Source organism: Rhopalosiphum padi, chromosome 2, assembly GCF_020882245.1.
Source record: "Rhopalosiphum padi isolate XX-2018 chromosome 2, ASM2088224v1, whole genome shotgun sequence".
Taxonomy (NCBI): Eukaryota; Metazoa; Arthropoda; class Insecta; order Hemiptera; family Aphididae; genus Rhopalosiphum; species Rhopalosiphum padi.
This window is the reverse complement of record NC_083598.1, coordinates 7,503,552-7,518,254: the sequence shown is the minus strand read 5'-3', so window position 1 is coordinate 7,518,254 and position 14,703 is coordinate 7,503,552. Positions and strand designations below refer to the sequence as shown.

Sequence of the window (14,703 nt, the reverse complement as noted above, 5' to 3'; positions counted from 1 at the left end):
CTTATATAAGTTCCTACAAGAGACCTAACAGGTAAAAATACATATGTTAGTTCCTACACGATATAATAAGGTACATATTAATATATTATGTAAGTTGGTATACGATAAAAAAGATAGGTACGTAATAAGTTCCTACACTGCGTAAATTATCCTTATCCTTATATATATATATATATATAAATAGTATACATTCTACTAACCAACTAACCTAATCTATATTATTTTCTAGATTTATAATTTTTTTTAAGCTATACCATATAGATTTATTTTGACATGAAAATATGTAATAAAATATCTGTTAGTCTGATCTGATCTCTAGTTTCTAATTAAGAAGCTAGTAAAGTGATTAAATTGGGATAAATAAAACACTCATCCAGAAACTAACTAATTCACACAAAATATTCAGAAATATAAATTATAGAACACTAGTTTATGATTATAACTTACTGAGTTAAAATTTGATGTAAGTACCTAGTTTTTAAATTTAAAAAAATGAAATTGAAAAGAAAAATTAGGGATTTTTAAGAATTCTTTGATGGAAGAGTAAGGCAGGTATGATATTGTAAGGTAATAATGTAAGTATCAAAATGTATATATTTTATTTTGAAACAATTATTTACTTTTTACAGTAAATTAACAATTTAATAATACAATTTTTTGAAAAACAAATAAATAAATAATTATAGGAGATCCAAGTATGGGTAAAAATATTACGAAATAGCTCATAGTAAGAGGACGTTATACCCGTATGTGTTATCTGTCTTACATGTATACAATAGGGAAATTTTTGTTTAGCAGAATTAATTTTGTAATGTTAGCTTTAATATTAGAATAAATTTACCTATCATAAAATTTAAGGGTAAGAATATTATCTGGGAAATGTCATAGGCTTTTATTAATATTATCATTTTATAGTGAGTTATGAATATTAAAGTTGTAATATTTTACATAGCTTTAACTCATTTTAAAATTATAATATCAATAAAAGCATATGAAATTTCATAGATAATATTTTAACATTTAAATTTGATATTAGGTAAATTTACTATTATATTAAAGCTATAACAAAATGTGTTCTGCTCAATGAACATTTACTATGATGTATGTTAGTAAGACAGAGATAACACATGAGAGTAAATGTCTTAAAAAAAAATGTGAAAATGCAAAACAATACCACTATAACTTTGTATGTTACCTGAAATATAGTGAAATCATATAATTCACTTGTTTTGCTCTTAACTACAATTAAATATGAAAATAGAAGACTTTTATTGAAGGAAAACAAATTATATACGTGAAAGAAAAATTTTGATGATAATAAACTTGAAGATAGTTCACCAGCACTAATGGTTTTATAAAAACTGTGTTGAATTTTAATATTTAATTATTATTTATGTTAAAACATATTTTGATCATAAGTTTGTTATATTTTTACCCATATTTGTTTTTTTTTTGCTATATAAATTAAAAATAAATTAAAGAAAATGATTAATTGTTAAAAAATACTTAATACAAAGGATTGTTGCTTACACAAATAAAAGTAATAATAATAATAATAACAACAAAATAAAATGAGCATAACTTTATGGAGTTCAGGAGATATGAGTTTTACCACATTCAATTATTGGCTATTGAATCTTTGTTATCAAGTAAAAGAGCTACTGCTTGCCTAACACTCATTTCCCATGAGTCAAGTATATGAGACACTGTAAAACGGACTGGCATCAACATCATTCTTGACTCAAACACATCTTTAACACACATGAGAAATGATGTGCCACCATAATCATTGGACGAAATTATACATGCGGGATTTGCAGGGGGATAATTCTCATAAACAATGATATTAATTGGGGGTACACAAGGCAGATTTTTATCATCCAACCAACATAAGAGACGGATACAAGAAACTCCACTTGGACGAACAGGATCTAAAGAAACCTAAAATCAAATGGTTGGTTATATAACATATGCATACTTCAAAAGTATATAAAATGGTTCTAAAATATCTAAACTTTATTATACCTTGAAACGTTGATCGAGTCTTGCAATTTCCCCTTCTAATGCTTTAGGTATGATACTTTGAACTTCATTGGAATTTTCATTTCCTGTATATGGTGGTGGTGATCTTAGATATGCAATTAATTATTAATTAAATAATCAATAACATTTTTCAAATTTATAAATACAACTTTGAACTTACAAAGGTCGTCTTTGGCCCACCATAAATTCTATGCAAGGTGCAAATGTTCTGTGAAGCGTATGATTAAAGTTTGGTGATTGTATCATTGACCCAATCACTTCAATTAATGGATGCACCTCTCTCATGGTAGATGATTGTGGCGGAGGAACACTACCACCTTCTCCCTAATAATAATGACAATCATAATTATTATAAGAAACAGTAGAATAAACTTTGAAATAAATAACAAGTAATTACTCTGCTTAAGTCTAATCTTTCCAAAGCAATTTCACATTTCAATAAAGTTTCCAACGGCATCCGTTGGGTGGGAGTTGATAGTATTTCTAGAAGCTTTTTCATCTTACTTAATTTTTCAACATCTATAATTATTAATTATTATGATAAAAATATAATAGAAATAATAACAAAAATCAATATAAGGATGATGTAATTAAACTTTAAACAATATTTTACCTTCATTCCCCATATGTGCAATCATTTTTCGTAAAGGTTCAATGTATTTGCTCAGTTGCCTAACTTTTTCTCTATATGCTATGTCTTCTTGTGCAAGAGGACTTGGACCCGCATTAGATGACGGGTTCATAGGAGTATTTAATGATGGAACTGAACTACCTGGAGATGGCACATTACCTAAAAATGTAATTCACATAATATGGTGTTATATATAGTTCATACATATAATATAGATATCAAAGTTATGTAAATCATTCTTGAACATTTTTTCTAATTAAGATATTTTAAATTAATAATTCAATGTCTATAATAACTTTTTTTTTAAGTTTCAATTTAATAATTAGTTTTGATTTCTGGTTGTATACTTATATTCATGATATAAATTAATTAATTTTATTATTATAAAATAAACATAGATAGTAATTTACAGTTGGAATAAAAATGAATACAATATTACATATTATTATTATTTTAAATATTTATTCATATAAATTAAGATAGTTGGATTGTAGGGTCAATATTATTAACTGGTCCTTGTGATTTTTTAAGAAATTCAAATATTCTCAAACAATTATAACAAAATAAAATATTTCATAGTGCTAACAGTGGTTTGATAAAACTAATTTATAAAATATTGAATGATAATATGATATAACAAAAATAAATAGCTAGACAATTGTTAAGACATTCAATTAATATAATATTGTAATATTTATACATGCTAATTTAGTATTTTGTTATTTCCATCTATCAGATTTATCTATATTTTAACTAGAGCTGATTTTTTTTAGATATTAAAAAGAAAACTATACAATTATTATCAAAAATATATTTACAAATTTACTTAATGTATTTATTTATACTTATTCAAACTCATGATAAGTGAGTTCACTTTATATGAATAATGTTAATATCACATTGAGCTATGTGATCATAAAATTTTTAACATTTACTTAATAATACAGTACAGTGTCAGAATTATAATTTATAATGAAGTTAAACAAAATGAATGTATCTTATAATTGTTATCAGATACTCAAAATAATAGTAATTTATATTTTGTTAAAATACTAATCTTATTTGTTCAAAGAAATATATATACATATATATTTAAATACTTTTATTTAAATAGACATACCAATTGATCTAATCGGCCCACTCATTTGACCACTAGGAGTTAGTTGAGGACCACTTGGTGAACCAATCATTTGATTACTAAAATATATAATTTTAATTAAAGAAAATATTAAAATTATATTAATTAATAATAATAAACTGAATAATTTAAAGCATAAATATATTTATTATTAAAAGTACAATTTAAGAAATTATACATCACAAGAATATATACTACATTTTAGTGATGTTAGTAAACTCAGATTTTAAATTTTGAAACTTGGACTTAAGATATTTAATGTATTCTTATAACAAATTCATTATAATTTATAACTAAACATTTTTTATAATAAATAAATAAAATATATTTGTATGATTGAAAAACTAATAAGAAACTTACTGGCATCAAATACATCAAATAAAAAATAAAACATAATAACTGCAATGACATATTTACAATATAAATTAAATTTAAATATTAAAGCAAACGTAATATATAAAATGTCAAATGGATAATAACAATTCATAAGTATCAGAATAATTATCCAGAAATAAATAAAATATAAATGGTTGTAAAACATACAGTTTGTAAAACTAACAGTAAACAATATAAAATAAATTATTTATTTCAATAATAATATAAATTGTAAATACTGTGTATAATTGAGAAGCTTGGGCCATTGAATTTTTATATAGTACAAGTTTGTTTTTAGAAGTTTGGGCTCACTAGGAGTCAAGCTGTTAACTCTTTTCTCAAGATTTTCACAAATTAGTAATTACAATTTTCTACGAGATTAATATAATATATCAGTTAAAAATTAACTAGTAAAATTTTATTGGAAAATACAACTATTTTACTTTTTACTCATTTGCCTGTGGCCTAAGTACTGTTACCTTTATGATTTTGTATTTTTGAAATATTGATATATTGTTTTAGTAAAAATAGGTATATTTGCTGAGTAATTTTTTTTTAAAGTTTAATAATTTAAGATTCTTAATGTTGGCATAGTATATTTGATTTAATCATATTTACAAATTGCAAATCTCTGTTAAGTAACTTTGATATATGTAATTAATTACTGCCCAATCCTGCATATAAGTTAATCAATTACAAAATAATTTTCCATGGTTTACAACTTACTGTACTGCTATTATACAGACTAGTGGGGCCCCTTTAGTCCTTGTACTGTGCGTGAAAAATTATTTTACAAATTTCAAATATACAGTTGAGGCGCGATACTCAAAGTTGAAGGGAGATAAAAATTCCCTTTAAGATATGTATTATTCTATATCTAACTCAAATTTATATACAATTTATATTTCTAGGGGAATAAAAAAAATTTGAGTTTTCAAGTTTTTCGAGTTATCGCGACTCAACTATATAAGATTAGGTTTTATATAGTTATACACCTACTACCATTATCTTTTCTAAAAAACAAAGGGATAGACTTACATCATTATCTTATTATCTTACTTACATATTCATATTCAATCGATAAATTCATAAATACAAAAACAACCCATACAAATATATTTTTATCTAATAATCTTAGAATTTTCATACAAAAATGATCTAATATAAATTTGCATATTATAATTTTTCTATCTATAAAAATAATCAGATTTTTAAAAATGTATGATTTGTGTTTTATAGCCTGAAATTAGGATTTATGTCAAATTACTACTACATTAAAATGTATATGCATATAATATATAAATATACCTAATATATTCATATGACCGAAAGTGTTAGCCATTTAAGATCAATATATTTTTAATAAAATATAAATATTTACCTAGACGGAAGAACATTAACAGGTGATTGTTGAGGCGATGAAGGACTATTGTGACTAAGAAATTGATTACTCCCTACAGACCTTGGTGGTCCAGCTGGATATCCTCCAACGACTGGTTGATTAGGAATCATCATCACATTTTCTGGGCCAACAGCCATCTAATTGAAATATAATATATAATAAAAAAATTAGTCATCAACGAGTGTTTAATACATAAATCACTTATTTAGATTAGCATGTAACAATTGGTAAGTTGTAATCATAAAATTTTTAAATAACGAATCATATTTTTTTTTTTAATTACAAGAAAAATAAATTATCAAATTAAATATTTCAAACATATTCTAAGAACACTACAAAACATTAATTAACTATAGTCTACAAGTGCTTGCTCTTATCATTAAATAAAAATAAGCATAGCATTTGGGAGCATGATGTGTAGACCTAAACTCTATATAAGTTATAACCATTCTAGATTTTCCTCATATCAAAATAATCAAAATAAAATATGTATAGTTTCTTACAAGCAATTTACCTATTCCTTAGTTTAAAAATACTAACAAAAAAAAAAGTAAAAAAAAAAAGAAAGAATTAGTTATAAAACCGTAAAAATAAAAACTAATAATCTAAAATACTTTAAAAAAAATAATATGAAAATCAAATTTTTGATTTTGAGCTAAGCAACAAACATATTATTGGTTTTATAATAAATGTTATAGATTTATATTTGTATTACATTTTTTTTTTTTTTTTTAATAGCAATTAAGTATTTATTTATATATTGTTATTGTTTAGTATTTTTATAAATCATAATGCAATTTTGCACTTTTAATTATAATACATTATTACTTTTCTTGGTTGCATACGACCCATAGCATTTGATGGCATATTATTCGGAACAACACCAGGCATACCCTGCACTGGCATACCTTGTACAGGCATACCTTGTACAGGCATCCCTTGTACAGGCATCCCTTGTACAGGCATTTGAACAGGCATATTTTGCATTGGTGGACCACCCATGACTGAAGACATAGGCATAGGAGGCACTTGACCCATCTGATTGCCCATAGGACCTGCATTAGGATTTTGCATCATTGGTCCTTGACCCATAGGTCCACTAGGTCTTAATGGTGGACCTTGGTTCATTGGACCTTGACTCATTGGACCTTGGTTCATTGGACCAGGTCCCATTGTCATTTGGCCAGGTAATTTATTTTGAGTTTGTGGTCGATTGTTTAATGTTTGCAATACTGGAATTAATATTAAACTTTATATGCTATAGTTATTCGATTATATTTGATTTTAACTTCTTACATGTTGTTGCATTTACAGGACCAGGGTTTTGGTTCATATTCATCATCTGATTACCACCTCCTGTGAACCAAAACATAGTTGTAGTTATTTGTTTTTAAATTTGAAATAATAATATTCCAATGTTATTATAACACTTACTCATATCTCTTCCACCTACATGTAACAACAAACGTGCAACAAAGCTTAAGTACTCATCCTAAAATATTAAAAAAGAATATATAATATTATAATTAAATATTTAAACATAGAATAAAAAGTAATGGTTCTTTTTTAATTTAATATTTGCTACAAATGGAATGGTATCAAAAAAACTTAATAGTGTAATAGATTACAATATTTTTTAAAGAATGCATGTTAAGAACTAAGATTAATAATTATGATAGTAATAAGAAATAAAGTAAATGAATAACAATTAAAAAAAAGTTTTTAAATCATCTAATTTTTTTCATAATCATTGTATGAGACCAAAAATACATTAATAATATATATTATATAAATACATAAAACATGAATATTAATAGTACCATATATATTACTCATAAATATTTAAAAAAATAAAAATACAATTTTTATACTTGTTTATTTGACATAAGATTTTTAAGAATAAAAATATAGCACATACCTAGTTTAAATATGTAATGGGATTTTATCAATTGTAAATATTTAACAATACAATTTTTAAAATACTTTGTTATAAATTAATAATTAAAAACTAAAATTAAGTAGATACAAAAATGTGTAAGTAAAAAAAAATATTATTTCTTTATAAATTACCAAATTATATCATATCATAGTAAATTGTTTTAATAAATGTCTTAAAAATGAAAATTAAAGAAAAAAAGTACTACATTTTATTATCAGTTATTGATGAACACGTACTCGCAAAATAATTAGAATATTATTGATGATTATATAAAAAGATAATAATCTTTAATAGAGCTATATTATTGATTGATTTTATAATAATCACATATTAAAATGTACATGGAAAATATTAACCAAAATTAATTTATAACATTTTATGGTAATTGGAAATACATATTAATGAATCATTATAAAATATATATTATGATATAATGAAAGAATATATATTTATGTTACAGTGATTACGGGGCATTTAGATCAAATTAAATTTGAGAGCAATACAATTATTCAGCTAAATATGTTTGGCATGATCAATCCATCATGAATGGGCTTTACAAAATAAATAAGAACACTGTATTTAGTCTGCAAGCACCGTTAGATAAATATATTTAACTGAAATTATGATTTTTAAAGTTATTAAATATTTTAAACTATGGTTTTTCACAATACACAATATTTTTCTCTTAAAAAAAAAAAGATTTGTGATATTTTAACAATAATTTTACTTTTACTGTAACATTGATTATTTCGCTCTATTAGTACATGACATATTATTGAATTAAGCACTATAATCTGGTAATAAAAAATAATTTATTTACACCATTATGATATCAAACAATGCATCAATATACATTATACATTATTTAAAATAATAATTATTATGAGATATATATTAAGTATTATGTTGTAATTAATTTAATTGAGATTACAAGTTATGATTTAAACATGAAATTTACACATAGACATATATAAGTTATAATAAATTTAGATGGTTTATTAATGTTTGTATGACAATAATGATTAATATCAACTCGTTATAACCTAAAAAGTTGAAAGTTGAGTTTATATTATTTTTGTGTTATATAAAAATCCTGAAATTACAAAAAACGGATACACAAGTTTTGTCTTTTAAGCACAGCCATTATCATTATAATATACTATGTATATAATGTAATATTGAATACAATATTGTTGACATAATACGTTTTTAATAAAACATGTTTAAATTTTCTCTTTGTTATACAACTATGTTGTTCCTAAAAATACCTTAAAGTAGATATGATTGAATTATAAAACGCATTACTTACTTTACTTTTGGCTTTCAAGAACACATGATTTTCCATTTCCAAACTGTTCTTTGACGTGGGCATTCCTGATTGAGCAATAGCTTCATCACTATAAATACAAATAAACAATATTTTGAGAGATGTCTATAACAAATGTGCAGTAGTTCACAGAAGTTATACACATACATTTTATTGACCACATTGTGTCGAAAACTCGAAGTACGCCAAATATCATCGTCGCTCATGACTGCTGTTGTAAGTGTATATTGTATAGTATGCACCTACTTAATATCGATTTATAGTTGAAAACTGAACACTATTGAAATATCGACAAATAAATCAACGACAAGCTGTCTGTTTTCAAACTAACAATTGAACAAAAATAATTATTTTTAATAGCGACAATATTCTATGAGGTAACTACAAATAAAAATTGCCGAATGAAATCTTTAAATTTTTAAGTCACAATTCACTAGTCAGAAGTCGGCAAAACGCAAGTAGAAAATTATAATCATTAGAAAAAGCTTTTAAAGAATAAAGATACGCTGGTAAACAAATTAAGACTTATCAGATAATCGTTTTTTATAAATATTTTTCCGGTGTGAAATGTTTTTTTATCCATGGTCCGAGTGATAGTGGCAGCGCCATCTTCCAGCGGTGTCTCGTACTCTTGTGTGAGTGCGCGAAGAACCGTCCGCGACCTCTACTACGTACTGACGACGATAGATGTCGCTGACGTATACGTTTTCCGTTATTTATTTTTCAGATCTCCAATCGTCAATCGACACCATTATAATATACATCGAACTATTTACGTGCATTGCGCAAGCCGCACCCATTAAACAATTTTGAAATTTTTTTATGTCAACATTTAGCACGCGATTGGCATGAATTCACACTACACACTATTTACTTATGAATAGATACCATAGATTGTCCAATGAGCAACATCAAATCCAATACAAAACTATGGTCATTCAACATGATATGATCATTAATTTAAAAAAAAAATAGGTAAATCCAATTTTTATTATTTATATTATTTATTTAAATCAATGATTTAATATAATTTATAACATATTTGTACTGTACTAGGTATACAATATTGATTTAGAATTAATAATTAACCATAAAATGAATAAATGGAATATTAAGTCGTATAAGGTCCCCAATTTCATGAGTGCACCCCAAAGAATCGCCTCCTTAAATGTCTCCAATGACGATACGTACATAATATTTTGTCGTAGGTACACGGTGATATAGCCATATAGGTACATACGACGGTGATAAAACAAAAAAATTACTTATTATTTATTTTGTATAATATTATTAGGTATATATATATATATATATAACGACGTGGTATATAGTATATTCGTATATATTGTTATAGCGTCTCGACTGCAGTATTATCAATCAAATAATAATATTATTATGCATAATTAATTTTGTTTGTTTGTTTATCGCCAAGTGGTTTATACAACATAATAAAAATTGTAATATATTACTATGGTCTATCTCAAAAAAATATGTCATTGTTATAAATGCTCACTGAACACCACTGGGTGTTTATCGTCTTTCGTCTGACAGTGGTTTTGACAAAACTTAAAAGGGTGGTCGGGAGAAGTGTGCAATATAGTACCATGGCACTAAAAATCTGTCTGAATAATATGTACCATTATAAATATTCTCATTGTTGCCAGCGACCCTTTCAGTCTTACGGAAAAGATGCAAACGATCAGACGTTGGCTATATAATAATATATCTACATAGACATCAAGAACGTAATATTTCTCGGTTGTTCGATAGAACTTTGTTGTACGACGAACGATTGTATCTGTGACTACGCACGACTGTGGCTCTACATTATTTTATTTTATTCACTATATTTATCCTCCAAACTCGTATTGTAATAATATCTATATATTATTTCAATGGTTGTATTTTTAATAGTTCGTTTTCGACATAAATTTAAAGGAAGGAGAGGAAAAAAAAACTATAGAAACTATAGTTAGAATAGACTTAGAATTTTATTAACTTTATATCAAATATCGATCAACGAAATTGTATTAGATCTAATTTAGATTATATACAGATATTGTAAAATACTGAAATTAATAGTTACACACAACATACAACATAATCTCAAACACAAAAGACCTATACACGCAGACATCAAGCCATTACCTAAATCATACATAATTCTTCAAAAAGATGAAATAATAATAAATAAGCCATCATCTTTGCATATAGGCGGAAAATCTTCCCTTAGGTTAGCATTTTTTTAAAGTAGGTATAGTACTGTCAAACACATTAAAATTTCCAAGTGTTCACAATATCGTACATTATCATCTCGGTAAAAAATGTAGGCACCGACAAGAAATCCTCGCACCAACAAAAAAAAAAAACAATCAATTACTTAACAACAACGCTTAAACAGCCAATTACATTTTATAAAAGAAACAGGATTTTGTATTTTTGTTTTAGACTTATTTAGATGCAGTGGTGTAGCCATGCCCCCCTCCACCGGCAGTGGCCTCCCCGCATCGGCTGTATCAACTTAATACAAAAATGAACTGTTATAGTTAATTGTTGATTACCTATGTTTTTAATAGTATTTTGGGTTTCCTCCCATTTCAAAATCCTGGCTACGCCACTGTTTAGATGTAATCTGGTTAAATATTATACATAAGCATTTTACTATATAGGTGCTATAAAATTTTAAGTAGTCTTAATAAACTTGCTCTCGGGGAAAGTACCCGCTCTGTTCGCTTCATCCGGATGTACTAATAACTATGTGGTCAACGTTAAAATCATATTATGTTATATGTTTTAATTAATAAAAAAAAAACTGCGATTTAACTTTTCCTAATAATAATTTCATACTTGTGTATGTTTGTATTTATTTTTGTATAATTATGAATTTTAAATCAAAATACTAAATACGCGTTTCGTGTTTACATTACCTATTTATTTACATATACGACTAAACTTTTACCTACGCATTGATGATTGATATATAAATGTTTAATGTGCAAGTGACGTAATCGATTACGTGATGTATAGGTACAAAAGTCATTAAACGCGGGGTTTGAAAAACTTACAGATATTTATACGTATCTGTGTAGCGAATGAAAAATGTTGACGATTAAAAACTCCTTACGAAACTTCTTCTGCGATTTATGTTTTTATTTATCCTTAAATATAAGATGTTATATAAAAGTCTGACGAAAACGAAAAGAGCGTTATATATGTTAACTGTATAAACGTGTACATACATACATACATATATATATATATATATATATATATTACACAATATATGTAATATATTATCTTGCAAACGCACAGATGAGGTTTGTATTTTATTTTCCCAGACAACAAGGGTGAACATTTTTTCTCCGAACAAAACTAACGAACATCTTTACTCCAATTCTCCACCCATAGTTTAAACTGGACCAGAGTCTTAATACTTTTACAGACTTCGAATGCATTTTAAAATATTTTAATATACACAATGATAGAAGTTAAACTATGTCTTGTACAAAAACCGTGTAGCCAAAATTGTATAGCCATCTAGGAATAACAATAATGAGTTTATTTAATATTTAATTTGTATAAATTTAAGTAATTGAATATAGGTAGGTAGTGAATTTTTATGGATTTTCCGATTTTTGTTTGATTATTATTCAGTTAAACGAAAAAGATAATCATCTACCAATATTTTTAGAAAACAGTATCAAATATATTATACTGCTTGTGTTTGGCGAACAAACTCTAAAAACGATGCTATAAAATTTTTATATTCAGAAGACTACCTAGGAAAGTATCTACCTTATATGATTAAATATATTGTAGACTGACAAGCGACTATTATTGAAGAGAAAATATGAAAGTACCTACTAGCAATAACGTTTATGGGATGAAACCAATATAAAATAACTAACATTTTTCAAATTTATTCGACATAGCCTAATTTTTTTATAAAAATATAGAATTGTTGAAATTTCAATTTTCTAAAATTAATTTTATAATTCTGATAAAAAAAATTGTTGGTCTATTCCAAATTTAACTCTTAATAACATCATTTTTCTATTTCTAATACAGTTATACACAAACCCTAATATTGCCATTACTAATAACTATATTATTTAATTACCTATTCCACTTTTTTTCATCCCAGTAGGTCTATGAAAATAAATTGTTATATAACTGCTTGCTAATATTAGAAAAAATAAATAATGAAATTTAAAATTTAAATGAGTTGAATAAATATACCTGCCTTTTACTTATTTATGACTGATTTTTAAATTGTTTTTATTTTGTGTCCAATTTAACTGTATAATATATAAGTATTATGTATACAGATTACAGGTATACGATATAGAATCGTTTGAAGTACATTAAAATATATTAAGTAGGTGTTTTAATTTTGAGGCTGTCAAAAACTCAATAACATTGGTAAAGAAAAATATCCGAAGATTTAAGATTTGAATTACAATATAAACTAAAATTGAAAAACAAATACCTATTTAATTTTAACTATAATAATTGTATTTTATTGAACTCCTAATAAAATCCTTAAAAAAATACAATAACATACCATTTACACACATTGGCACAAATGCATAATATTTATTTATTTAATTATTCTTAAAGTGTTCTATAATAGTCAGGTTCAAATATACAATGTAAAATAATTATATTTTTAGACTCTAAAATATCTACTATTGAAGTAAAAAATAAATTTTATAAAAAATAATAATCAAAATTAAACATGTATATAAAAACACCAACTTTCTTGGTTCTAAACCTAATTTATATTTTATAGAACACTGTTACGATTTATAAAAAAAATGTACTTGGGAAGGGAGATTATTCAGTAATACAACCTGACGTTAATTTTTTTTATCATAGATTATCAAAAATAAATTTTGTTAGACAATATTTAAAAGATTATTAAAAATTCAACAATTAAAGTATGAAACGATAAAATAGTAATGAATAATTCTGAAGCTATACTTGCAAATTCAAAAAATAAAAATATACAAAACATATTAAGTATTACAACAATATTATTAAAAAAAAAAAAATAGTATTACTTTTGAAAGTTGCATTATTCGATCACTTACAAGTTACAATTAAATTAATGTAACAGTTTCATTGGTAGGTATTGAACTAATGAATAAATGGTGCTAATAACGAACAGAAATAAGCTTTAATTGCACAGGTTTCCAAACATCTACTATGGAATTTCGTAAATGTATTATAAAAACATACATTTAATAATATTAAAAGTTAGATTTTGTAATTGTATTATATGTTTCTTATATGCAAGTATATATAATGTTTAATAAAACTATACTTATAGAGTACGTTTTTTAAACAGTTATATTTTGTTCATATTTTAAACGCTTTAAACAGTGATAGAATCTGCTTAATTAATAAGTCTGTTACTCTGTTGTAGTCTGTATGAAATATGCACTATTACACTTGCACATACTATATATTATCAAATAAATTAAATTATGCTATCCTTAAAACAAATTAATATCTGTATTATTTCCATTATTTCCAACATAATATGTTATCACTTTATCAGTGTAGGCAGTGGTTGACTTATAATGCATCAATAATCATAATCAATCATGCATCTAGTCATCTAGATTGATTTATATAATATAATTTGTTATATATTAGCTCTTTCACACATCATTGAGTTTCGAAATACAATTTATATGACTTTGAACTGTCCATTATAAATGTAAAACAATCAACTCAACACACCAAGTATGTTAATAAAAATTCCAAAAAATTTAAAATGATAATTTTAAACTTCTTTGTATAGCATTGCAAATTTATAATGGAATACATTTTAATATTATAC

General features: G+C 25.0%; 1 protein-coding gene across 1 annotated transcript; it reads right to left on the bottom strand.

The window, feature by feature from the left end:
* Positions 1-576: 576 nt before the first annotated feature.
* On the bottom strand, positions 577-9,361 carry LOC132921767 (mediator of RNA polymerase II transcription subunit 15-like). Its single transcript, XM_060984962.1, has 12 exons — positions 9,003-9,361; positions 8,838-8,925; positions 7,024-7,081; positions 6,886-6,945; positions 6,418-6,821; positions 5,569-5,726; positions 3,795-3,871; positions 2,657-2,833; positions 2,441-2,562; positions 2,204-2,367; positions 2,026-2,128; positions 577-1,941 (listed from the first exon to the last, which is right to left on the bottom strand). Exons 1-12 carry the CDS (start codon positions 9,059-9,061, stop codon positions 1,618-1,620), a joined length of 1,794 nt encoding a protein of 597 aa, XP_060840945.1. The 5' UTR covers positions 9,062-9,361; the 3' UTR covers positions 577-1,617.
* Between the last annotated feature and the right edge of the window lie 5,342 nt (positions 9,362-14,703).

Coding starts and splice junctions, on each gene's coding strand:
- LOC132921767 (XM_060984962.1), bottom strand. CDS start 9,061: ATGAGCGACGATGATATTTGGCGTACTTCGAGTTTTCGACACAATGTG. Junction 3,872..5,568: donor GTTAATGTTCTTCCGTCTAG/GTAAATATTTAT, acceptor TATATATTTTAG/TAATCAAATGATTGGTTCAC. Junction 2,129..2,203: donor GTGGGCCAAAGACGACCTTT/GTAAGTTCAAAG, acceptor TGCATATCTAAG/ATCACCACCACCATATACAG.